Consider the following 26,827-nt stretch of genomic DNA (forward strand, 5'->3'; position numbering starts at 1 on the left):
TCCACTTGCTTTCTAAAAGGGCAACAAAATAATTGGGCATGTTGCCCTCTGTCAGTGGGTTACATAGTAATTTTAACCACTGTTCCTATCCTACTTCTCAACACAAACCTAGCAAAATTCACATCATAGAGGAGGGAACTAAATACATAACTTCCTGATGATTTTCATCCTCTGTTGGAATCCAAGTGATAATTCAGCTTTCTCCTATAGATTTCACCGGCTTCTACCAGCTTCTAAGCTCAGTGGTAACCTGATATCCTCATTAAATGATAAATGAATTCTTAAAGTTTTACTCCAGTGACAGGACAAATAATTGCAAAATTTTTGCATAATGCATTAAGCATAAAATGTAATAATTTCAATGGGAGGAGGGTAAGAATCAACGAGCCTCTATGCCTCGTCTTTTCTTAACTGCATCAAAGAATTGTTCTGTGCTTCTTGGTAAACTGAATGCATTTTCCCTGATTCTGAAAGAACAGAATTTTACCTAAAATTCACAGGTATTCTGCAGAGTAAAACACCATCTTTTTAGTATTTGGAAATTCCACAAAGTGCACACAAATGAGCAGGTACAAATGAATAAAAATGTTTATAAGCAACAGAGCAGCACACAGCACGTAATACCTTTAGGATCAGGAAAGAAAGTAATAAACAGATGACGACTTCTCAACATATTTCAAGTAACACGTAACGTTGCTCACTTCTCAATCTTCTCTCTCCTCTTCTACTCGTGCCTACTCCCAACCATTCTGAGGTTACTATTTATAAAAAAGTTTAAGATTCCATTTTTATGCTAACAATAAGGTATAAACATTCCTAGGAGTACTACAGCAAAGCATCGTAAGAACTACACTGAGAAACCTCTGTTGTTCAAGGAATGGGGAAAATAGGAAGCTTCCATTTCTTTCTCTCCCAAATCCAAAGTTTAAGCACTTCATTATGTTTCGATAGGTTCAAGATCTACAATGGAATTTGTTCATGAATTCAATTAGGGCAGTCTAAAATGTTAACATGCACCTGGAATAGTACGTGTTTATATAATCATAGGGAAAATGCTTTACATAGAGCAGTCCTCAAAATGGTATTTGCAAATTCCATCACAAGTCAAAATTTTGAGGAAAGTTAATTTAAAATAGATATGAGTAAAAAGGAAAAGTCAAAGTCACATATGTTCCAGTATATACACGTTTAGAATAATTTTCAAAGTATATCTATGATTACTCTACATTCACAACTTCTTCTTACTAAAAGATGAATCACAAAAAGACAGTTGCCTTTTCCTAGGAGAGACAGCCAGCCAACACCCACATGGCACACTCCAAAGCAATCAATTGTTAAAAGCTTCCTTTATTCAATGTAGTAATCTTTAATTCCTATGGAGGATTACCATGAGTCATATATTAGGTTTAAAGAACACATTAGTTTCTTTTTTTGATGTTTATAGAAACATATAAACAGTTTCTTAAATTAAAAAGCAAAAAAAAAATTATATTTTCCACAATGAATCTCAGAATACTAATGCATTTTCAGCAAAGCACCTTATAAACATAAACTAATCTAACATTCATAACTACCCATCATTATACAGTATTATATCCATTTTACAGACAGAAAAACTGGTGCTAAGAAGTTAAAAGATGTACCTGAGGTCTTAAGAACAGATCAGGAAGGCACCCAATTACAATGCTGAAGATCTGCACATTGATGACTGTCTAAATAGATCTGTATTACTCTTTTTATCTTAATCACTTAATGTTATCCATAAGGTATCTCACAAAATCTAAAAAGGAAAAAGGTGCTAACTACTTAATTCTGAGTGAGGCAACTAAATATACACATAAGCTCTAAAGCTCTATTTAATAAGAAATCCTTGCCTTCTTTATGACTTTTCTAAAACAAATGACAATTCTCTATATACAGTACCTCCTACACTTCAAATTAATCCCACTCACTTCTCATTTTCAAAAAATCACATTATTCCCATTTTACAGGTGAGAAGACAGGCACAGGGACAAAGCTATTTGCCCATGGGTCCCACACAAAGTGGGAGAGAGTGTGGAGTTAGAACATGTTATGTCCTTGGCTCCTCATCCATTTTCAGACTAAAGGGCAATGTGGTTCCTATTATTCCGAAGTCACTAAAAGAAGCACACAATTTCTGAAGGGGGGGGCATGGGGGAAGTAATGGAACATATCCTGAAAGTTACAGGTGTAAAGGAATACATCAAAAGTTTTGATTTCACTATTCTTAAGGTTAAAATTCACTATAATTTAAGTTTTGAAAGCTATTCACATATCTTATTACTTTAGTACCATGAATCAGAAACTCTGCTGAGACGCTGATTATCTGCCCAGAATTAGTCTCATGCTTTTATAGGAAAGATACAAGCTAAGAAATGAAATTAAATATGGAAGATAAAGAATGGGTCCATACTAAAAGGTATTTGCTGGCATGGAACTTGCAAGATAAGACATCAATTTTCAGCCTGGCTGATTACAGAATAGGACCCATTGCTTCTCCTCCACAGTGAGCATTTCAGAGGGACAAGAACACGACATTTGAGGGCAAGTGATGCATGGTAATACGCACGACGCATTCCTTGAAAAGAAGAATGAACTAAGTAAGCTGTCGAGGTAAAAAAAAAAAAAAAAAGTTAAATGACCAGACCTTTAGCCCTTTAAAATAGATGAGAAATATATTCCTATAAATCCTTTAACTTTTGCTAAACAGTTAAAAAAAAATCTGTGGTCTCCAAGTGGGCTTAGGGGTGTGAATAATAATTTTTATCAGATTGATATAGGCTTTCTGTTTTCTAAAAAAACTTAGGTTTCATGTTGCAAAACAGTATAACCAGCATATCTCCAATTACAAGAATCTTTTCAGATTCCAACATGGCAGCAAAAGTCAACAAACAAGACAGACAAAGAGCTGTTGCCTTAATGAGACATACCTCTTGTACTGATCGAGCGGCTGGCTTGTCTTGATGATTGGCCAATATTAAAAACGGTAAAGTGCATAACTGTGGGTGCTGAAGAGCTGAGTGCAGTTCATTTCTAGCAGTCTCTAAATCATCTTCTGAAGAGGCACTGTCTAATACAAATATTACCCCTTGAGATCCTTGGTAGTAGCGGCTCCAGTATTTCCGGATATTATCAGCCCCTGTCAAAAACAAAACAAATTCTCTTTTCAAAAACAGCTTTCAGCAACTGAAAAATGTTCCCAACAGTAATTTCCTATTGGAAACCAATGCAGCTTTAAAAATTAAGTGCGGGGCTTCCCTGGTGGTGCAGTGGTTGAGAGTCCGCCTGCCGATGCAGGGGACACGGGTTTGTGCTCCGGTCTGGGAAGATCCCACATGCCGCGGAGCGGCTGGGCCCGTGAGCCATGGCCGCTGAGCCTGCACGTCCGGAGCCTGTGCTCCGCAACGGGAGAGGCCACAACAGTGAGAGGCCCGCGTACCGCAAAAACAAAACAAAAACAAAAACAAAACAAAACAAAAAAAATTAAGTGCGGAGATCACAGATGATGAGAACAAAGGCATTAGAGCCAATGGGTAGATATGGCCTTGAAGGAGAACACTAAAGTTTAAGAGTCATTCTTCATGCCTTTCTTATCAAAATATGGAAGAAAGAATCAGGATAAGTACGTCTTAGACTTAAACACAAAAGAATGTTTTCAGATTTTGCTTAATAGTCCTGAAGAAACTACCCTCTCTACAGACTGAGTTTGAGCCTAACTCAGAGAGCAGCATAACCAAGCTGTTCACCAAGGGTTCTCTCCATACCATTAACATTATCTTGTTGACATTTTCTGAGAACTGCTTACACTGATCATTGTTTAATTTATCCAGAAAGTTAAAACTATTAGCACAATACCTTTATGTGTCAAAGTGCTAAAGTTTGTAATGATGTGAAATCTTGGCCTTTGGTACACCTGCATAACACCATCTGGCAATGAGCACACTCATGGCCTCAGTCTGATGGGATGTTCATGGAAAAAGATACGGAGATGCTCATTAGCCGGGGCCAAGTCTTATTCCTTGTCATATTTCCAATATCTAGCATAATGTACAAGTCAAAGTTTGATACAGGAATGAGGAAAATGAGGGAAGGAGGAAATGAAATTATACACTAATTAGGCTTCCAACTCTGAGGAAACTGGGGCCAAGAGAGGTGAAGTGACTAAGCTCCATTCATGTGTATAGCAAATCACAAACTTGAGATCTGTGTCTGAGTTAGTAGGCAACATGCCCAGGGAGGGCATGGGTATTTCCCATTACATCATGATGAATACTTCCTTTTCTCTGATTCATGAATAGCATGGGCAATTTTTGTGCATATGTGTGTATTGGTTGGGGGGGGAACTTATATAACCAATACAAGTTATTGGTTACATAACAAAAATTAGATATCAAGGAATTTCACCAATTTAGGGTATATAATCAAGTTCTGACCACTCAAGGACTATATTTTAGGCATCTCTTGAACATCTAGCTCCTGTGGTGGATATACTGTGCTGAGTGTTAGGGATTCAGAGTAGAGACTGGAGTTGGTGTGCCAATTGTGTGTCTCTTCCCAACACTGTTCAGTGACATCATTTTGGTAGCTTGAAAATGGACAGGGTAGGAGTTATTTTCACCAAGAAAAAACAGCAAAAGCTATCTGTCAGGTCTTTTCTTCCCCTGGAGAGCCAATATACAACTAGATGACACTGAGAAGCTCACATTTTTCTGGGAGAAATAGAATAAAAAACAAAGATTATAATAAAGAGTAATAAAGCACTGTGATAAAGGAATTTATTAGGGTTCTCTGGGAACAAGGGATGAGGCATCTTATCCAGACTGGGCAAGTCTCTTACAAGAGCAATATCAACCAAACAACTACCATTTATTAAGAACTTCTACATTCCAGGCACAGAGCTAAGTATTTTAAAAAAATAGCTCATACAATTCTTACAACAATCTTAAGAGGGAGGTGTAACTGACTCAGGCTTTGAAACTTATTTTGAGATGCTAAAATCTGGGGTATTCATCAAAATACTATGAGAAATAACCAGGTATATAATAAGAACAAGGGCATTTGATGTTGAGCAACCTAAAATATGTAAAGACAGGGGATATGAGCAGGGTTAATGCCTATCAGGCAGGGTCCAACCAAGAAAACAAAACAAAGAGAGGAAATTTAAGCCAGAGATTATTTAATATAGGGAATTAGTTGCATAAGTGATGGTGGAACTAAGAAAACAATAGGGGCACTGAAATTAGCAACATCTTAGGTCAGGTTCCCTACATGCAGAGCCTGAGACAGCATTTCTTACACACCTGAGTATAGACAGAGTGCTGTCAGAAGAAACAAGAGTGAAAGAAGCAAGCCAGAATGGGGGAAGGAGCTACACAAAGATATGGTTTCAGAAATCTAGCCTCAGTCTGATCCAATGAGCCGTTCTAGAACATGGACTGAACCACGGAATTTGCCCCATCCAAAAGGCAAGGGGGCTGGGCTGTTATACCCCTGAACAGTCATTGGCTCTGAGCCACCCCTGGGGAACAGGAGAGGGGGCTGGGGCATGATCTCATAATCTCCCCAACATACTTGGTTGAGGCAATTACTGTCAGCCAAGGGCAGGCCTCTGGAGAAGGGTACAGGTGTGAGTCATTAGCAGCCAATACCCGCAGCAGCTGGGAGATGGATGCACTGGCCCAGTAAAGGAGATCTGGGTAGGGTACCAACAACATCTGCTACAGGCTACATCCAGACAGTATCCATATGGGAGAGAAACATCCATAAGCTTGAAGAACAAAAGTAGGGACAGTGTTACCTGGTGGTAAATGTTTAAAATAACAAAAATGCTGTGTGCACATGTATCCATACACAGGCTTTTTATACATTTTACCTACATAAAGGACGTGTAGCACACAATTTTCATATAATAAGAATATATGCAACATGCTTTATCATAAATTCTATAGACCTCATTAGTGCTCACAGAATGCTTTCACTGATTTCGCCAAACTTTTGTATCCATAGCCAACCAGCAGTTGAGGTTGACCAACTCCAGTTCTGAAATAAATGTTGGTTGTGCTAAGTGTTTACATGTACTAAGTCACTGGCCCATGACAGTCTTATGAGGTAGGTACTTTTATCACTCTCATTTTATCAATAAGGAAATCAAGACACAAAACAATTACATAATGTGTCCAAGGCTAAGCAACTAGGAATATATTTAGGTCTACTGTGATTGAAATAGAAGGATCATCGACCAGAAAGGTGACAAAGCTAAATAAAGAACTCTACTACCACATAAGCCAAGAGGGGGAAAAAGGGAACCTGTTAGAATAAAAGGTACCTAAGTGCTTATATATATTAATGCTTAGAGTGGGAACCTGTCCAAGAACATTTCCCAACCAATTAATTCAATGAATAGTATTACTGTCTATTCTATACAAGTCACTGAGCTAGGACCGACAAGAAGCATTTAGAAAGCCATTATTCTTCTTAGCTCAAACCCTCAAAGCCTGTAAAGTAATGCTGATTACAATGAGGTCTGCAAATGTATGAGAGGAAAAAAATATGTCCATAGCATTGGAGGGTATCCAGGGAGTGAAGTATAGGAGAAGAATACTAGATGCATGATTTAATGGAACTTGTTCACTGGAAATATGTGGGACATACTGGAAATCCAACTTGTGAAGTCATCTTTCAACAAGAAACTATTTTCACCTGTCATATTTAGGAGTCCATAAGGAACCTAGTGAGATGAAATGACAGTCCCAGGACTGTGTTGGTGGATGAAACAAACCCAAATACCATAACTTTTTTAAATGTCCTGTATATGACATAATATATGAATATGTTATTAATATTGCAAAGACCTTTTTCTTTAATCTCCTGCTACACAGTCATCTGCCCAATCTTAGCATTTCTGACTTTCATCACAAGCAGTGAGCTTGGAAGTGTAAGTTTCAGTTCAGCCTCACACACAACAGCTTTAGTGAGTAGCAGCCTCAACCCAGATCAGGGCTGAGGAAACCAGGAACAGGGTGGGGGGGGGGTGGGATACAGCTGTTCAGTCCAGCTGAGTGGGCCTTAAGTTCACTCACCAACTTCAAATGAGAAATGAATGTGTCACCCACCCAGCTGCCAGGTGCTTTGAGAAGTGAGCCTAACGGGGGAAATTCGGAACACCTGTTTGATTGCCCACATCCCAGCATTCCTAACCTACAAACCAAATCCACATGGGGTAACACACACAGGACAGCATATCTAACAGCAGTCTGAGCCTGCTCTTATTCTAATGACTGGCAATTGTGTGCTCTGTGTCCCTGAAATTACAATTGTTATATAAAAAGGATAAATGCCAAACTCAAACCTGATCTATACTTTGTTCATTTAGATTAAAAATCAAAAGGGTGGTCTAAACAGTAGAGAGCTTGGGTGGAAGACGCTGCCGAATGTCCTCATTACCCAAGATCTGAGATCTCCTTACTGAGGGTTGTAAGGAAGTCTTGGGAATCTAAGAGTTCATTCTGAGAGCCAATCAATTAGGATGGCCTGGTTCAAGGTACCACAACAAGAGCAGTGATGGAAGACAGGAGCATAATGTCCTCATTGGGCAGGTTCATTTCTATGGCACACCATGTACTTGTTAATTCATTAATTCATTCCTCTAATAGATATCTACTGAGCACCAGGCATCGTCTTAGGTGCTGGGACACAGGAGCAAACAAAACAAGACCAAACTTTCAGTCTTCGTAAGGCTTACATTCTTTACCAGCAGAGCCAGTCTACCATTATAGAGGTTAAAAACGCCAGGTACTGGTATTCCCAGCCTCTGTCTCTTGCAGCATGGACATCTGATTCAGTTCTGGCCAAACAGGACTCGACAGAGTCTGCTGGGAGCTTTCGGAAAAGATTTTGCTCCTCATTAAAAAGATAGATGCCCAAAGAGAGCCGCCTCTTTCTTCTACTGTTTAGATTTCATTAGGTGATCAGGTGATGCTTTGAACAGCGTTAGCCTCCTAGCAACCTTAAAGGAGACATACCAACATATTGAGGACATCAGAACAGAAAGACAGAAAGAACCTGGGTCCTTAAGAACAGTGCTGAGCAGCAGAACTTATCCCCAGTTCTGTATCATAAGAACTCATTCTGTGAGCACAGTACATGCCAATTATTCAAGCCAATTTTAGAAGACTATTTTGTTATTTTCAGCCAAAAAGATGCTTAGTTCCCTCATGGTAAATGAATATGCTATGAATAAGTTCATTAAAAGAGTTGCTCTTTGGGATATGGGGAAGGGGAAGGGTAAGCTGTGACAAAGTGAGAGAGTGGCATGGACATATATATACTACCAAATGTAAAATGGATAGCTAGTGGGAAGCAGCTGCATAGCACAGGGAGATCAGCTCGGTGCTTTGTGACCACCTAGAGGGGTGGGATAGGGAGGGTGGGAGGGAGATGAAAGAGGGAGGAGATATGGGGATATATGTATACATATAGCTGATTCACTTTGTTATACAGCAGAAACTAATACAACATTGTAAAGCAATTATACTACAATAAAGATGTTTAAAAAATGGGGTTTATCCCAGGAATGCAAGGATTCTTTGATATACACAAATCAATCAATGTGATACACCATATTAACAGATGGAAGAATAAAAACCATATGATCATCTCAATAGATGCAGAAAAAGCTTTTGACAAAATTCAACACCTATTTATGATAAAAAATCCTCCAGAAAGTAGGCATAGAGGGAACTTACCTCAACAAAATAAAGGCCATAAATGACAAACCCACAGCCAACATCATTCTCAATGGCAAAAAACTGAAACCATTTCCTCTAAGATCAGGAATAAGACAAGGTTGCCCACTCTCACTGCTATTATTCAACACAGTTTTGGAAGTTTTAGCCACAGCAATCAGAGAAGAAAAAGAAATAAAAGGAATCCAAATTGGAAGAGAAGAAGTAAAGCTGTCACCGTTTGTTGTTGACATGATACTCTACATAGAGAATCCTAAAGATTCTACCAGAAAATGACTAGAGCTAATCAATGAATTTGGTAAAGTAGCAGGATACAAAATTAATGCACAGAAATCTCTTGCATTCCTATACACTAATGATGAAAACTCTGAAAGAGAAATTAAGGAAACACTCCCATTTATCACTGCAACAAAAAGAATAAAATACCTAGGAATAAACCTACCTAAGGAGACAAAAGACCTGTATGCAGAAAACTATAAGACACTGAAGAAAGAAATTAAAGACAATACAAACAGATGGAGACATATACCATGTTCTTGGATTGGAAGAATTAACATTGTGAAAATAACTATACTACCCAAAGCAAACTACAGGTTCAGTGCAATTCCTATCAAACTACCACTGGCATTTTTCACAGAACTGGAACAAAAAAATTCACTATTTGTATGGAAACACAAAAGACCCTGAATAGCCAAAGCAATCTTGAGAATGAAAAATGGAGCTGGAGGAATCAGGCTCCCTGACTTCAGACCATACTACAAAGCTACAGTAATCAAGACAGTATGGTACTGGCAGAAAAACAGAAATACAGATCAATGGAACAGGACAGAAAGCCCAGAGATAAACCCACGCACATATGGTCACCTTATCATTGATAAAGGAGGCAAGAATTGACAATGGAGAAAAGACAGCCTCTTCAATAAGTGGTGCTGGGAAGACTTGTCAGCTACATGTAAAAGAATGAAATTAGAACACTCCCTAACACCATACACAAAAATAAACTCAAAATGGATTAAAGACCTAAATGTAAGGCCAGACACTATAAAACTCTTAGATGAAAACATAGGCAGAACACTCTATGACATAAATCACAGCAAGATCCTATTTGACCCACTTCCTAGAGAATTGGAAATAAAAACAAAAATAAACAAATGGGACCTAATGAAACAAAAGCTTTTGCACAGACAAGGAAACCATAAACAAGATGAAAAGACAACCCTCAGAATGGTAGAAAATATTTGCAAATGAAGCAACTGACAAAGGATTAGTCTCCCAAATATGCAAGCAGCTCATGCAGCTCAATATTAAAAAAACAAACAATCCAATACAAAATGGGCAGAAGACCTAAAAAGACATTTCTCCAAAGAAGATGTACAGTTTGCCAACAAACACATGAAAGGATGTTCAACATCACTAATCATTAGAGAAATGTAAATCAAAACTACAATGAGGTATCACCTCACACCAGTCAGAATGGCCACCATCAAAAAACCTACAAGAGGGAGGGCATATGCGGATGTATGTATACATATAGCTGATTCACTTTGTTATATAGTAGAAACTAACATGACATTGTAAAGCAAGTATACTCCAATAAAGATGTTAAAAAAAAGAAAAGAAAAAAAAAAGAGTTGCTCTTTGAAAGGTGGACTCAATGAGCTAAAAAACAAACAAACAAACCAGGAATATGCAGGCGTCAGCTACAACAATAATACAGTTGCTCCAAGTTTTCCCTATGGAAAATATGATCGCTAGACCAGTGATGTCCTACTGACCTTTTGTGATGGAAAAAAACAAAAAAAATTCTACATCTATGCTTTCCAACATGGTAGCCCCTAGCCACATGTGGCAATTGAGCACTTGAAATGTGGTCAGTGCAACTGAAGAACTGAATTTTTAATTTTATTTAAATTTACTTGGTTTTGCCCAAGGCACTCAGCAGTCAGAGAATGCTCCCAGACAAAGAATTCCAAGAGGCTTAAGTTGTTGAAGGTCAGTCTGGTGCTTATGGAAATGGGGTTATGGGGGACACCAACAAAGCCTCCCTCAGCTACCCCCCAAAATAGCATATAATTGTCAATTTAGGCCATGTGACTAGCTGTTGGCTCATGAGCAGAAAACACACACACACACACACAAAATACAATCGTCATTATGTGTAAATAAATATCCAAGACTTGGTTTATTCATATACTTTCAGGCAGAAGAAGTAGCCATTCCTAAAGAGTCTTCTTCAAGACTCTTTCTGGAGACCCAGGAATCAACACTGTTTTTATAATTAGAATAAGACGTTATTTGCTATTTTCACCACACTGACATTTTTGCTAATGGTGCAAAACTAAGGTGAATAAATTTGTGGGTAACCTAACATGATCAGAAGTGCTGGCTTCAAACTAGTAGTCACTGTATCCTTGACCACCATGTATTTGCCAGGGCGGGGAGCAAGTTTCACCTAAGAATGAACTTAACAAGGCAGTAAAAAGTCTTAGTTTTATCAAATTAGCTCTTAAACATGTTTTTTAAAAAAAACTAAATGAGAAGCAGGCAAAAAGCATTTTTGCTACACACCAAAGCACATGGTTGTTTGGAGGTTAAGCATTGGTACAACTGAGTTGTGAGCTAAACTAGTCGTTTTTATTTTGCTGGAATCCCGTTTTTACTTGAAATTTCAACTGACAAACTATGATTATATTCAGTCTTGAGTATTTGATAGACATTTTCTCAAAAATGATTACGTAAGCCTGTAACTTCAAGGAAAACAACTGGAAGTATTTGTTGTCAGTGGTAAAATTTGTTTTCAAGCCAAAACTAGAATTTTGGGAAAATGTGTGCATCACTGAGATCTTGACAGCTTCTCAATGATGAGACTGGTGATGATATTAATAGATATTTATTATAAAATGTTGCAACATTTGGAAGATCTACCTAACTTAATGAATCAATATTTCCCAAATGAGCAATGCATTATGGTACAAAACCATGCATAGGTTAAAAAAAAAAACACACTCAAAGCACAAGACTGATCATTGGATGTTATGTAACTGAATACAAAAAGTGCATGGATGTGGTTTTCAGATTCCACGTCGCAAATGACCTTTAAAAACTACCACTTGTTAAAGAATTCCAGTGTTGGATGAAAGAAGACGATCAGCAATCATCCGAACAGGCTATTAAGATACGTCTCCCTTTTTGAATTTATCTGTGTGAGGCTAGAATTTTTTCACTCCAACCCGAATAACACATAGCAACAGACTAAATGTAGAAGCTGCTATGAGAATCCGGTCCTCTTCTACTAAGCCAGACATTAAGGAGATTTGCCACTGTTCTCAAATATTTTTGTTTGTTTTGGAAACTGTTAATTTACATTAAAACTTTTTTTTAATATTGATGTGTAATGGGTTTATTGTTACTTTTAAAGGAATTGAAAAATATTTTTTATATTTATCAGCTTTAATTCCTAACATGGCAAATATTGATATATATAAATATCGACACATACATATAAGCTACATAAACAAAAACCCTCTGAGGTCTCAATAATTTAAGAGAATAAAGGACCTGAGATCCCACAGAAGTTTTAAGAATTGTAGATACTAATTATCTTTAATATGCAAAAGAAACTTAATGGTCTCTTTAAGATCTACTAAAATTTGGCATAAATTCAGAGCTGTTTTCCAACAGAAATAAAGATGTTACACTGAATTATCTTTCCTCTCCCCTGACTGTCTCCTGTCCAAAGATAGGCCAGCCAGAGCTGGGAGCATAATCTCAAAATTAAGAGGTCCATATAAGAGTCATACTAATCCCCTTGGTCTCATTGTGTTGGAATTCTAACCCAGTGGTCACATGCTTCCATGCTTAGAAAGATTCTCATAAAGTGAGCAGCCCAGGAGATTCTGAGGCAGGTTGTCCTCAGCTTATCTTTGGCAAAACAAAGTTCTAAACGCTATACAAGCTGATACACCAACTGCCCTCTTTTCTCCTTATCCTCAACAAGCATCCTGGATGCCTGTCTGTATTACTCTAAACACAGTTTTACATCATTACCCTCAAAGTCAAGTCCTAAAAACTATACTTGAGGACTATTATGCCTGCTATCCGATAGCTGTCCTGCTCCTATGTTCTCACTCTGGTTCACACTCTCATGACTTTCTGTCTGGATCATCAGAATGGCATTCTAACTGTTCTCCTCACTTCTGTCCTGCAGTGATCCAATGAAATTACTAATACTGGTCCAGAAAACTAGCTCAGATTATATCACCATTCTGCTCAAAAATATTAAATGCCTATAGCTTGCAATTCCCAAACTCCTTGATTTAGCATTTACAGTTCTCCATGATGTAGCTCCAACTGGCCATTCCTACCTCATTTCACTACACTCCTGTACACTCCACAAATGCAACTTTCGCTCTCCTGGACCAGATTCAGGCTTTTCACCTTCACCTTGCTTGTGTTATCCCCTCTGCCTGGAGTTTCTAACCATGTCAGTTCTCCCCTCAGCTCCTGTTCATTTAAATTGCTAGATGCCCTTCAAGGGCCAGATCAAACATCACCTATTCCACCAAGCCTTATGTGATCTTCCACCTGGAAATAACTTCTCCGAAAGTTTTAGGTTACTTCTCTTGTTTCTGTTCATAACCCTTCCCACCCTGTAGCATTCATTGTTAGCTGAATGCATATTTCATCTTCCTGGTTAGACTGAAAGAGCCATATGGGAGTTTTGTGCATTTATGTGTCTCATTAACTCCATACTTTGAATGAATCCAACATGAAGTCTTACACATACTGGGCACTCAATCAGTATTTTTTAAATGAACTGAGTAACCTTTTATTCAGATTTCTCAAATGCAGAATGTAGAATTTACCTAAAAAATCACTCCATGATACAGAAATAACTTATCTTTTTGGTTGATGGTGGTAGTTTGTTGGTTTACAGTTATTAGCATGTAATTTTTATGTTTCTGGCACATACCCAGTTCTGCAAGAAATTTCTCAGCCAACATCTGATATTAAAAACTTTTTAAAAAACACAAACACAACAAAACTTCACTCTACTTATTGCTTAGCCTTTCTCAGAGTTCTGTTTTAGTGTTTGGAAATGTGCATCCATGATGCAGCATGAGCTAAGCCCCGTACTAAAAAGTAAGACCATTACCCTATGCTCAGTGTGACCCTGTTTGATCCTATCCTATTTGTGATACCTTACCCTGTCCTGATGCCCAACAGAACCAGCAGCCATGAGAAACTGAAAGCATGGAAAGAAAACACTGTGAGAAGAGTTCTGGGAATATATTCCCTTCTGTGCTCCTGTAAAAGCCAAGGGCTGACTCCCTAGAAGATCCACAACCCCCAGGGTGATCACGATTTGCATGGCTCCAAATAGAAAGCAGCAAATTCCTGAGCTATGGGCATAACACAAAAAGTAAAGCACATTTGTAGTATTCTGGAAAATCTTGTGGCTGGAGTAGAAAAGCTAGTATGGGAACGATTTTGTTGAAATTGCCATTGACCAAAGCAACCAACTGGGGAAAGCCAAATAGGAATTTTCTGGCTGAAGTGGAAGATGTTTGTTACATACTCAGGGTGAAATAAGATCTTTTAATACTGTGGAAATGCTATTGCATTCTAGCACAGCTTGCCATTTCTCCCTTAGCAATATTTCTTTTTATTGCAGACTTTAACTTACCACCTATATGACAAAATTGGCAGAGATAACATGAGGTTCCAGATTAACACAAATTCACAGCCCACAGAAAAAAGCTTAAAACTATCTAATGGCTCATCCTATATAACAATAAAGAATAATTAGAGTAACAGATTATATAAGCCTTGGCACTCAAAGACAGATATCAGTTTCTCACTCTAAAGGTAACTTCTCTGTGATTAATTTGACCCCAAACAAGTTATTACTATATAACCTACTCATGTAATAAAACCTTAAGAGAATTCTGCCTGGTCTACAATACTTATTTGATCCCACTCACATCTACCCTTTCTTGACACTCTCTGTCATTCTTAATGGAAATGCTTACCAAAGGGACAATGAAGTTTTCCTTTGTGGACTATTCCGTTAGTTCTATTAGTTGTCACCCTATTGATTACAGAAATATAGCCAAGATCCATGTTTAGGCTTAAGCATAAAATAGTGAATGGCAAGGGAACAGTCTAGACTTTCTGGGCAGTGTTTAATAATGTACAAAAGCTAACATGCGGATGGTCCTCAACTTACTATGGTTAAGCTTACAATTTTTCAACTTTACAATGTTGCGACAGTGATATACATTCAGTAGAAATCATACCTTAATTTTTAATTTTCATCTGTTCCCAGGCTGGTGACATGCCCTATGATACTTTCTTCGTGATGCTGGGCAGCAGTAATGAGCCTTGGCTAACAGTCAGCCACGTGATCACGAGGGTAAACAATTGATACACTTACAACCATTCTGTACCCAGATAAGTATTCTGCCTTTCACTTTCAGTACAGTATTCAATAAGTTACATGAGATGTTCCGTTCTTTATTATAAAATAGGCTTTCTGTTGGATGATTTTGCCAACTGCAGGCTAACGTATGTGTTCTGAGCACATTTAAGGTAAGCTAGGCTTAGCCGTGCTATTTGGTAGGTGTATTAAACACATTTTTGACAAAATTATTTTCAATTTACAATGGGTATATTGGGACATAACCCTATTGTAAATTGAGGAAGATCTGTACATTATAATTTGAATTATGTAATTGGACAAATCAATGTACTTTACAAATCATAAATAAATATGGACAGCTGTCATCTTAGGGATCAGATATGTTCCAAAACTTTCAGAAGGTTCCAATTTTTTCAGATTTTTGGTCCACAATTTTCCTTGAAAACAAGGCAATGCACTGGTGTTGGGTTCAGTCCTGACAGGCAGGCCAGCTCTGACAGAGAATACGACAGTAGAATGACTAACAGCATGGACTCTGAAGTCACTGGGTTCGAAACCCAGTTCTGCCACATGTCGTCATAGTGACCTTGGATAATCAGCTTAATTGTTCTAAGCCTGGGTTTCCCTTTCAACGAAAGAGAGAAAATAATACTTAGGTACCTCATAGGATTCTAGAGATTAAATGAGATAACTCATTTGACATAGTGCTTGGAATATTCCAAATGTTCACTAAGTGTTAACTATTATATTCTTATTATTGTTACTATTATTATTTGGCCACCATTTAAGCCTATAACTTACTGGACTACGGAACTAACCTCAGTTCTAAGATCTGGTAGTAAAAGTGCTGAAAGAAACAGGCAAAGAAGGATAATAGATTCCTCCGCAATTTTCAATATACCCAATTTTATAAAAGTAAACCAAGTTTTTTTATTGGGGACTTTCCTCTGAGGACTTTCCTCTTTTCTAGTAACTTTATTCTATATCCGACCCCTCCTGCAGCCCCTAGTACTTTATATTCCTCAATTTCTTCCTCCCCTATGGCTGTCCAGATTTCTTCTCCCCAACACCAAAAAAAGGTTTCTCCTGTTCAGATGAAAGTGCACATTCTTTCAGTTAGATTTTCAGCACAACAGTGTGATTAATCAACTTAACATTAAGGTGACACTTTCATCTATTTTATATGAAAAACCCCAAATTAATCACTAATACAAAGTGAGCTCATGTGTGAGAGTTGATGTTGTCTACAAGGCTGATGTATGGAATACACACACACACACACACACACACACAGAAAGCTATTACTACCCTGTACATGTCCCTCCCTTTTGCTATAAAGGCATAGATGATCACATATTGCTGCACTCCAGTGATACTTCCAGTGGCTCATGTGGCTACACTAGTGAGAGCTCAGGAAGTATGTAGGAGTTAAGGGAGGGGCTGCCATTTATAGGCAACTGCTCTTTCTGTCTTTTTACTCTGACGAGGACTCCTTTTAAATAAAAATGTAGTTGGATTATGAATAGGAAAAAGGCAAACAAATCTCAGCACAAACTGGGCTCTTTTCCTCAGGCATTCTTACAACTGTTTATAACCCACTTTCTCACAGTTTTTCCATTGCTTTTACGTAAAGACACCATTTTCACAAGGTACTATGTACATAGCTCTACAAATCAACTTTGCTAAAAATCCCCAAGCTCCGCCTCGCTAGGCAGGTTCACCACTGTGCCTCCAGGGGTCTGGGCAGACTCTGGCACCAGGCAAGTGCTCAAGATTTGTTGATTAAGTCAATTAATAAGTGGATGAAAGAATGAATATGTAGGTTATTTGCCCATAGATGTGAATATCAGCCGTCTCATATTTTAATACAGTTTAAAATATAGTAACAATTACTATATATTAAAACAAGACTAGCCTACCACGTCATATACACTATTAAACAGATTTTTTCACATGTAACTATATTACTAAATCAGTAATTGCCAACCTTCTGTCTTTCATGCTATGGGATGTCTCCAATTATCTCGAGAGGCAAGTGGAGCTCTCAAAATGAAATTAATTTTAATTAACTTTAAAATGTAAGCGTGTATGGGAACAGAGGGTTACACAAAATAGTGTCACAGCATAAAAAGATTAGGAATTAGTGCACTAGCCAAAGAGAAGACAAAAGAGTTTGAAACATTGCCTGAGGTCAGGCATTTCACTTCTAAATAGTATCCCATGAAGAACACGCTCAAAAGAAAAGAGACAGTGCAATTTAAATGATCCTAAGCCTACTACTGTTTTATTTAGATGGGGATAGTTAAAGACGATATTTGCCTGAGGACAGAGAACAGACTACATGAAAAGAAATATTCCTTAGGTACCCAGTACAGTCCCACCATGCTGAATTTTCTTAAAGGTCTGACATTAGCTTGGGACTTATATTCATAGCTGACTAATGAGGACACATCACTCCTTTCATGCCCTTCTCATTCTAGATAAGTGAAAACAATTAAAGGGTAGACATGCATAATAGTATGCCGATCTGACACAGGATCAAGGTCCTTAAAAAAATTATTTTCAACACATTTATCATAGACTTGTTGCTATTCTGAATAATGTCTCCTATAAGAAAATGGTTAAGCCTTTTTTTTTTTAAACTTAGGAAAGAAAAACATAGTATCTCTTCCACCTTGATTCTTTGGTTTGTATCCTTCAAGATTTCTCTCTCCCTTAATTAGAAAAATAATGGTCTTGCTATAAACCTCAAGAATCAGGTCATTTCATCAAATAGGCACACATACACATGCACGAACACAGTCTCTTAGCACACAAATCAATCTAAGGTCATACATCCTTGTAAATAATGAATATCTAAGCAACTATTTCTGTACAACAATAGGAAGCATTAAGAGAAATGACCCATATTTTACATTTCCATAAAGCCAGAGACCACATTTTCTCTTTCTTTATACTTGCCATAATGAAGTCATAGATACTCAATACATGATTTTTGGATTTACACGAAGAGGGTTCTGTCAGGAACAGCATACGGTTGTCCCTACATAAACAGCCAAAGCCTCACAGAAACATTAAGGGTAACCCCTTAACGTTTGTGGCAGGCAGGCTCCAAGATGGCCTGCAAGATCCCCACCTTCTGGTATTGTCACCTTTGTGTAATCTCCGCTCTTGGAGTATGGGTTGGTATACTGCTTCACTTCTAACTTACAGAATGTGGCAGAGATTATATGATGTCACCTCCATGATTAGGTTACAAAAGATTATAGTTTCTGTCTTAATAGCAGATTAGCCTTCTTGGTTTGGACACTTCAGTGAAACAAACTGCCATGTTGGAGAGGCCCATGTGACAAGGAACTGAGGACATCCTCTGGCCAAAAGCTGGCCAGGAACCAACGCCCTCAGACTAACCACATCCCAGGAATTGAAATCTGCAAACAAAAACTCTAGCTTAGAAGAGGATCCTTTTATGGCTAATATTCCATTATATTGATATACCACATTCTGTTTATCCATTCATCTGCTGTTGGATATTTTGGTGGTTCCTAACTTCTAGCTACTGTGAATAGAGCTGCTATGAATACTGATGTACAAGTTTTTGTTTGGACACCTCTTTTCAGTTCCTTTGAGTATATACCTAGGAGAGGAATTGCTGGGTCATATGATAATCTTATGTTTAACTTATTGAGGAAAAACTGTGTTTTTTTTTAAAGTCTCTAAGTTATAGTAAATTGCTACACAGTAATAGGTAACTAATGTGAAGTTAAAAATGAATTTGTAGGGGGCTTCCCTGGTGGTGCAGTGGTTGAGAGTCCGCCTGCCGATGTAGGGGACACGGGTTCGTGCCCCGGTCCGGGAAGATCCCACATGCCGCAGAGCGGCTAGGCCCGTGAGCCATGGTCGCTGAGCCTGCGCGCCCGGAGCCTGTGCTCCGCAGCCGGAGAGATTACAATAGTGAGAGGCCCGTGTACCGCAAAAAAAAAAAAAAGAAAAAGAATTTGTAGCCAGGCAGAAAATTCCAAAATGTGGACTAATGAACTAAAGGGGAAAAACTTACCTTAGGTCTTACTTGCAAGTCATTATTGCTTTAGTAAACAGCAGATTTCACAGGCAAGCTTTAAAAACAACACCACCAACAACAACTGCTCTGAAAGCTTATGGCTTGCCATGTGCTGTGCTGTACCATACTACCAAGACAAGGAAATGAAACTCCCCAGAATTCTTTCTTCTCACTTTCCACGTCCTCCTTCGGAACATCTTCAGTCACATAGCTTCAGCTACCTCTAATAACCTGAAAACCATCAGTTCAACTGCTCTCATCTAATTTTCTCCTAAGCACCAATACCCTTATTTCTTACAGTCTATCATATATTCCCTTTTAGATGTTTCCCAGGTATTTTAAACTCAACTTGTCTCCCAGTGAACTCATTCTTACCATGCATTCTTTTCCAAACCAGTCTCCTGGATTCCCTGTTTGGGGACTGGCAGCCAACCAAACTAAGAATCTGAAGAGTCATTCTTAATGCCTTACCCCTTATTCCTAATAATCAATCATCAATCACCCACATTTACCCCCCATCCCCATCCCAGTGTAACTGCCAAGCTCTTGGATGCTTTGAAACGCCACCATACATTTTTCCTCTGGCTGTTTTTCTTCTGCTCCACCTATGGCATACCTAGAAAAACCCAATGCATATTTCAAGTCTAAACCCAAACATCATCTCATTGTGAGGGCTTCTTTAATTTCATTTTAACAAAATTGCTTTCTCCATCCTTTGTGATCCTAGAGCAACCTGTATATCCCTTTGATGTTAGGACACTTGTAAGAATGCTTGTGTATTTAACATGTTCAATCTTTTATGACTGCTCTATGCTGATACCTCTCGGTACTTAACGTTTTGAGACCAATTCTTCTGGATATTTCAGTGAGCTAGCACTGGAACAGGCATATAATCTTCATTCAATTCATGTCTGCTGAATTAAAAATAGTCATCTGATTTATACTGCTCATTCACTCAATCAACTATCAAATATTTAGTGAGTGACTTCCATGCACCAGAATCAACATGGGACAATGGGAATACAGTGGTGAACTAGCTGGACACAGCCCCTGCCTGACTCATGAGCTCATAATCCAACAGGTCACTGAGTTGATAATATCTTTATGACACTACATTATTTAGGCTTTAACCTACTTTTTAGCAACATGTGTATTTCCCATAAGAGCATATTTACTCTTCTGATTCGTAAAGTAGTAATAAAAATTGGAAAGTCAAATTTCTTTTCAGTGAGTTGTAAATAAAATAATTTTATTTCCAGTGTCATTATCACTGCACTAAAAACAAAACAAAGCCCCTCCTTGCAGTCTCAAGACATATGACTATTTGTACAGTATATTTAAACATTTATAGGATGCCTCAACCATCCAGAACACAACTAAAAACTAGGAGCCATGGGGCAGCCAAAAGAAATGTCCTCAAATTAACATCTTAAAGCTCACATGCTTAACACTCTAAAAGGTCCCTCAGGTCCATACAAAAATCTTGCCTAGAAAAAAATGTGATCACACTTACTTTCTTGGCTCCCTGCTCAGAGCATATTAGAAGCAGTAAATCATTATGTGGGAGACGGAGGAGAGATAGAATCCACCAGAGACAGGCACGTGGACAGTAGCAAAGAGAAATAGTTACAAAAGAGACTAAATCAAGAAATTAAGAAATTAAAAAAAGAAAAAAGAGAAGACGAGATCAACAACAATTAAAGGGGAAAAAAGGCAAATCAAATTACGGTATTGTGTATTTTAAACTTGTTTCTTTAATCAAGGGAAGTCCTTTCTAAAGAAAAATCATCTGTTAAGGTAATTTTGTTTACAGTCTACAGTAGCTCTTTCAGACTGGAAGTATAACAATTTGATTAATTATTATTTCAGAGCCATATACTAGTTTCCTGAAAGAATTGTCAGAGGTATGTTTACTTCTGGGGGAACCACAGGTAATCTTGAGAGAATTTCATGTCAAAATTCAGCTGCTTTAGTACTAAGATATAATTATTCTTCAGAAGGATCACAAAATCAAAAGCAAGTCGGATAAAACAAGTGTAATGATACACACACCAAGAAATTGAGAATTGATCTTTGGTAAACCACAATCTGGGTAGGAAATTAAGGAACCTGGGACAGGGGTAGGTTGTCATCTCTTCTTACAATTAAAAGCCATAGTTTTGACAGAAAAGTAAATAAATGGGACTCTTGATACTTGAACAGGTAACTGGAAACATACGTGGTACATGTAAAAAAGAGTCTATGTGTGTGGTGGGGAGGTGGCTTGCTTGGCATAAAGCTCAAAACATCTTTAAATTGAAATGAGAGAGAAAATATGCCTTGATAAAAATCTTACCTCCTTCCTAACATGGGTGTCCCTCAGAAGAACGACAGATTGTGCTGAAACATTATAGCCATTGGGGTGTCTAGTGAGGCTTGGGGCATAATCCCCCATTTCTCATCATCACCTCTATCAGTACACAGTTTCTGTTTATCCCAATATACCATAAAAATATTATCATTTTCCACGTCTCTGGTGATGTGAAATACCTTGAGAAGCACTGGTGAAAAAGAGTTTACCTTGCCATTCAAGGATCCTGGTGGTTTGACCCCATTAACCTTCCTAACCTTGAATCCTTCCACACTGTTTACGGGAACTGTACAGCAGCCAAAATGCCCTGCTCACATTTTTTGCCTTAAACCCATCATATTTCCCAAATGTGACCATCTCTGCTAATGACCTGTCCCTCTTCTGGGAATCTCCTTTCTCCCTATCTTCATATCTCCAAGTATAATCCATGCACAAGTCCTGTATTATATGCCACCTGTGCCACAATCATTTCTTTTACTGCATTTGTACATAATCTTCTTTTTCTCACTGAAGAGCCAGAGTAGTTTATTGTCTATAGTTTTTGTTTGTTTGTTTGTGGGCCACGCAGTGCGGCTTGCAGGATCTCAGTTCCCTGACCAGGGACTGAACCTGGGCCACAGCAGTGAAAGCCCAGAATCCTAACCACTAGGCCACCAGGGAACTCCCCTATTATCTGTAGTTTTTAATGTCATGTGTAGCTTTCTATTTTGTACTATTGTTATTTATACACACAGTTTTTTAGTTTGCTAACTCTAATTAAAGATCTTTGACAGCTAAATTTAAGTAAATGTACTCCGGCAAACATTTTCTGAGTACCTTTATGTGCCAAGTACTATACTAGGTGCAGAGGATATAAAAATTAATGTGGCTCCACTATCACCAGACTTATGTATCATTGCTCTTAAAGTTGTAGCCAATAAAATAGGGCAGAAAACTGATGTAAAAGACATAACAACCACTGGAAAAGAGACAAAATAGTCGTTATTTGCAGACGATTACTGCATACCTACAAATCCTAGAGAATTAACTGGAAAGCTTAGAACTAATAATATGGCTCCATGAGGTGATTAGAAACAAAATTAAAATGTTTTAACATATCTTTGGGACTTCCCTGGTGGCACAGTGGTTAAGCATCCGCCTGCCAATGCAGGGGACACGGGCTCGAGCCCTGATCCGGGAAGATCCCACATGCCACGGAGCAACTAAGCCCGTGCGCCACAACTACTGAGCCTGAGCTCTAGAGCCTGCGAGCCACACCTACTGAAGCCCAGGCACGCAGAGCCCATGCTCTGCAATAAGAGAAGCCACCGCAATGAGAAACCCGCGCACCACAACCAAGAGTAGTCCCCGCTTGCTGCAACTAGAGAAAGCCCGTGCGCATCAACGAAGACCCAACGCAGCCAAAAATAAATAAATAAAATAAATAAAATTTTTTAAAAATTTAAAAATTAATGCAATAACAATAAAATATGCTTATTTGGGGAAAAAATCCCAAAATGTGTATGAATCACACACACACACACACACACACACACACAAAACACGTTTGTATAAATGAAGCATCATATCGTGTTTCTAGAAGGAAAGACTAAATATAATAAATATTTCAATTCTCCAAATATACTGAGTTTAGTGCATTACCGATCAAAATCTCATGGGAATCTTTCAACCCAAAATTCATCTGGATTATATAAAAATAGCCATATTTTAATGGCAAAATGATAAACAGAGAAAAATTAAAGGTACCTACACACATAAAAAATATTAATCTGAGTTATCCAAAAAAATGCAAACTAATATTATAGTTCATCTCCAAATACTTGCCCAGTCTTGGTAGCAAGTAAGTTCCTATTATCAGTCACGCTATCAGAACCAGGCGCCATTAAACACATGGCTGCTATAAAGTCTTCAGATCTGATAAATTTCTACCTTAGTCAGTTGACAATGTCACAGCAAAGAAGTATGAGAGAACAATGAGTTCAAGTCTCTACATTTAATTGTGACCATCAAAGAAGAAATGGTTGATGTTATCCTAGAGACCATAATACCAAAAATGGTCAATTATGCTAAACTTCAGCATTTCAATATAATAATTGGAAGAAGAGGAGAAGGAGAAAAACCAGTCCATGACCAGCCATCTTAAAGAAGAAGGTAGATAAAGGAAGGATGAAACTATAAGAAGGGGAAAGAAAATTAAAGGCTAAAATGAATTTATCCTTGCAAAACTGTTAAGAAGAAAAAAGAAGCAAAATAAACAAACAAACAAAAACAGAGGGCATAAAAAGAATGATGTTCAATCTGGAAAGAGTTAAGAGAAAGGTAAATTTGAAGGTAGGAAAGCATGCATCAAGCATCTTTAAGTTAATTCAAGTCTCCAGATCCAGACAGATTACATACCAAGATAGCAGAAAAACTCAGATACCATCGCAAAACTACTCTAAGCATTGCCACGTAACCATGGAGAATGGGAAAGTTACCAGAAGACTGGGGATAGGCTGATATCACTTGAGTTTTTAAAAATGGGATCATCATAAGCCATCATGGGGTCACTAAGAATAAGTCTTTCAAAATAATTCTCAGTTCCTTTTGGACTGGCTTGCCAGGTTGGTACATTTTGGGAATACCTCATTTCAGCAAAATATTTAACAAGTCTCTTGTTGTATCCTTGGGCAATAAAGAGAAAAGTAAACCAGATGACAGTAATTAGGCATCCTGGTAACTGAATGAACAGCCATACCCTAAAATTCATGGATCTGTGCCAGCATGGAAAGGGTTGGGTCTTCTATGATTTGCAACCAACCTTGGTTCTCACAGCATTTTACACATAACTCTATTATAGCAATTATCACACTGCATTATAGTTATATAATTACATGTCTATTACTCCCTATAGCTTGTGAACTCCCTGAAGGAATGATCACTAGTCATCTTGTTATCCCCAGCAGAGAGCATGAGACTGGCACAGAGTAGACAATTTGATACACGTCTGTAAGTTTTAACTGAATAAAAACTTTGAAGGTATCATTTCAAGATTTACAGATGGCACAAAGCTGAAAGAAATTGCTAATATTTTTGATGACAGAATAAAAAAAAAGTCAAAAAGCCCTTGACAAGCTGGAACTATGAGGCAGTGCTTACACAGTGAAATTTAAGAGAGATATAAGTAATGTCTGGAACTTGGAATTATAAAAAAAAAATCAACTGTGCATTAAAAACAGAAGAGACTTGACTTAAAACAGCTGGGTCTCTTGACAGCGAACCCAGTATGAACCAGTGGGGTGCTGTGGCAGGTATTGTTGGCTTTGACAGAAATACAGTGCCTGAAGGAGACAGGTGAGAGTGTCACGGGTTAGACCATATCTAGAGCATCATGCTTCTGGATACATGTTTTACAAGGACTACTCACAATTTCACACTTGTCCAAAAGCAGGCAACTAGGATGGTGATGGACCTGGAGACCACAGAATGTGGAGAATACTTAAAGACATGAAAGAGATTGAGCTTGGAAAACGATGCTGCAGAGTATATGACAGCAAGTGTGTAGTGAGGATATATTATTTGTTGATTATGGTTCCACAAAGCTAACTGGGTCCATTTTCGCAAAGAAGCAGAAAGTTAGATTTTAGTAAATTATAATTAATTGTAGTAATTAAAACTCTTCAAGTGTGCCATATTAACCTGCTTTCTGAGACTGACTTTCTCAGCATGGAAGCACTCCATTTGAGATGGTACAGCCATACCTCAGGGATTTGAAAAGAGCAGATTCCTATCTGGTGTAACAAGTTTGACTAAGGAACCCCTGATTTAACATGCACGGTTTCATGTTATTTTATAAGATGAAAGCTGGAAGGCAGAATGCCGGAACAAGCCTCAAATGACTTGTGAGACACCTTTCTGAAGGAAATTGCATACACAACTTTTCTGACACTGCTCTTGAAAAGGACGGCTGGGGCTACTGCGGCCAATGCACCCATAACCCAGAGCAATGGCAGATCATCTGTAAGACGCTGCCATGCCTCGTGTGGGTTGGACTCTCCAACATGCCAGCAGGTAGGGGAGACCAGGAGCATCACTCTATTACGTAGGTACACTGTAAAAGTATATAAAAATACACAGGCAGTCCAGAGGAATGAATTTCTAAACTCTATAACCATACCCTCCCTCTTTTTTATACTGAGTCCCAGACTCACTGACTGATTTAGAACAATTTTCCCAGCCAAAAAAAAAAACCTTTAGCTCATCAACTAAAGAGCAACATATATTTAATATGCAGTTTTTCAAACCATCCTTCAAATACCTTCAATAGCCAGTTACATCACCAGAGATGCACACCTACACGTTTAAGATTAATCCAAATTCCAAGCAGAAGTCAAAAGTGCATTGAAATGTGACTTTACGTCCAGTGCAATGTAAGCAAGTCAATTTTTCAATGAATCTTGACTAAATGTAAAATATCATCTGTTTCTGCGACAAACAAGTCTGTGCCATTAATCATATGCTTCCAGGTGCAACAACTCACATTCAAATTAAACCATGAAATAGCATCACAGTGTTAAGATTCACACAAACTGATCTTTTAACAGATTGTAGAAAAAAACATACATTAAAAGAAGAATCGGGAGAAAAATGTTACACAATAAAAACATCTGAAAGAGCTTAAGCACCCAAGCAGATAGAATTCTGGTTTTTGAGCTGCACAGGAATAAACGTTAAACAAAACTCAGAGCCTGCTCTTAAACAACGAATACATCATAAAAAATATTTCTTTTTATAGTCACAGGACTGAGAGTTTTGCTGTTTATATCTATCCCAGCATACAAATCCATAGTACTGCCAGGACTGTCCCCTCTGACTTAACTGGGAAGCCAGACAGAAGAGTCTGCCTGGGCTTCTTTTAGTTTAGTTCAGTTTGTGTCCAAAACAGGCCCAAGAATCATCTCTTCTTCAGTCGCTACACTCCTGCCTGCCAGTTACACGGCTCCAAACATTTCCCTTCCAGCTACAGATTATTAAACTGTTTTGTTGTTTTAAAACTTGATTTAGAACTGCAGTAGATAACTTTATTTGCTTCAGGCTCCCCTAGGTCAGCAAGCTGCAACAACGTTTGAACAGCGCAATAGCGTCCATTGCACGCTAAAAGCAAGGATGGTGCCAGGAACCAGCAAAGTGATATATTCTAGGTTAGCCATGTCAGGCATTTTCCAGTCCCAAAGCAGGTTTCATATAGTCAG

The 26,827-nt window shown here is 38.1% G+C and overlaps 1 protein-coding gene across 2 annotated transcripts in view; it reads right to left on the reverse strand.

Annotated features, from left to right (window-relative positions):
* ARL15 (ARF like GTPase 15) overlaps positions 1-26,827 on the reverse strand; it is a 419,563-nt gene that overhangs the window by 217,917 nt on the left and 174,819 nt on the right. For both annotated transcript variants that reach the window (XM_081233731.1, XM_081233730.1), the window contains exon 4: positions 2,952-3,160. In XM_081233731.1, the coding sequence (XP_081089857.1) occupies positions 2,952-3,160 (209 nt within the window). The remainder of the gene's footprint in view (positions 1-2,951; positions 3,161-26,827) is intronic.

This window comes from Mesoplodon bidens, assembly GCF_964165515.1.
Source record: "Mesoplodon bidens genome assembly, chromosome: 4".
Lineage (NCBI taxonomy): Eukaryota > Metazoa > Chordata > Mammalia > Artiodactyla > Ziphiidae > Mesoplodon > Mesoplodon bidens.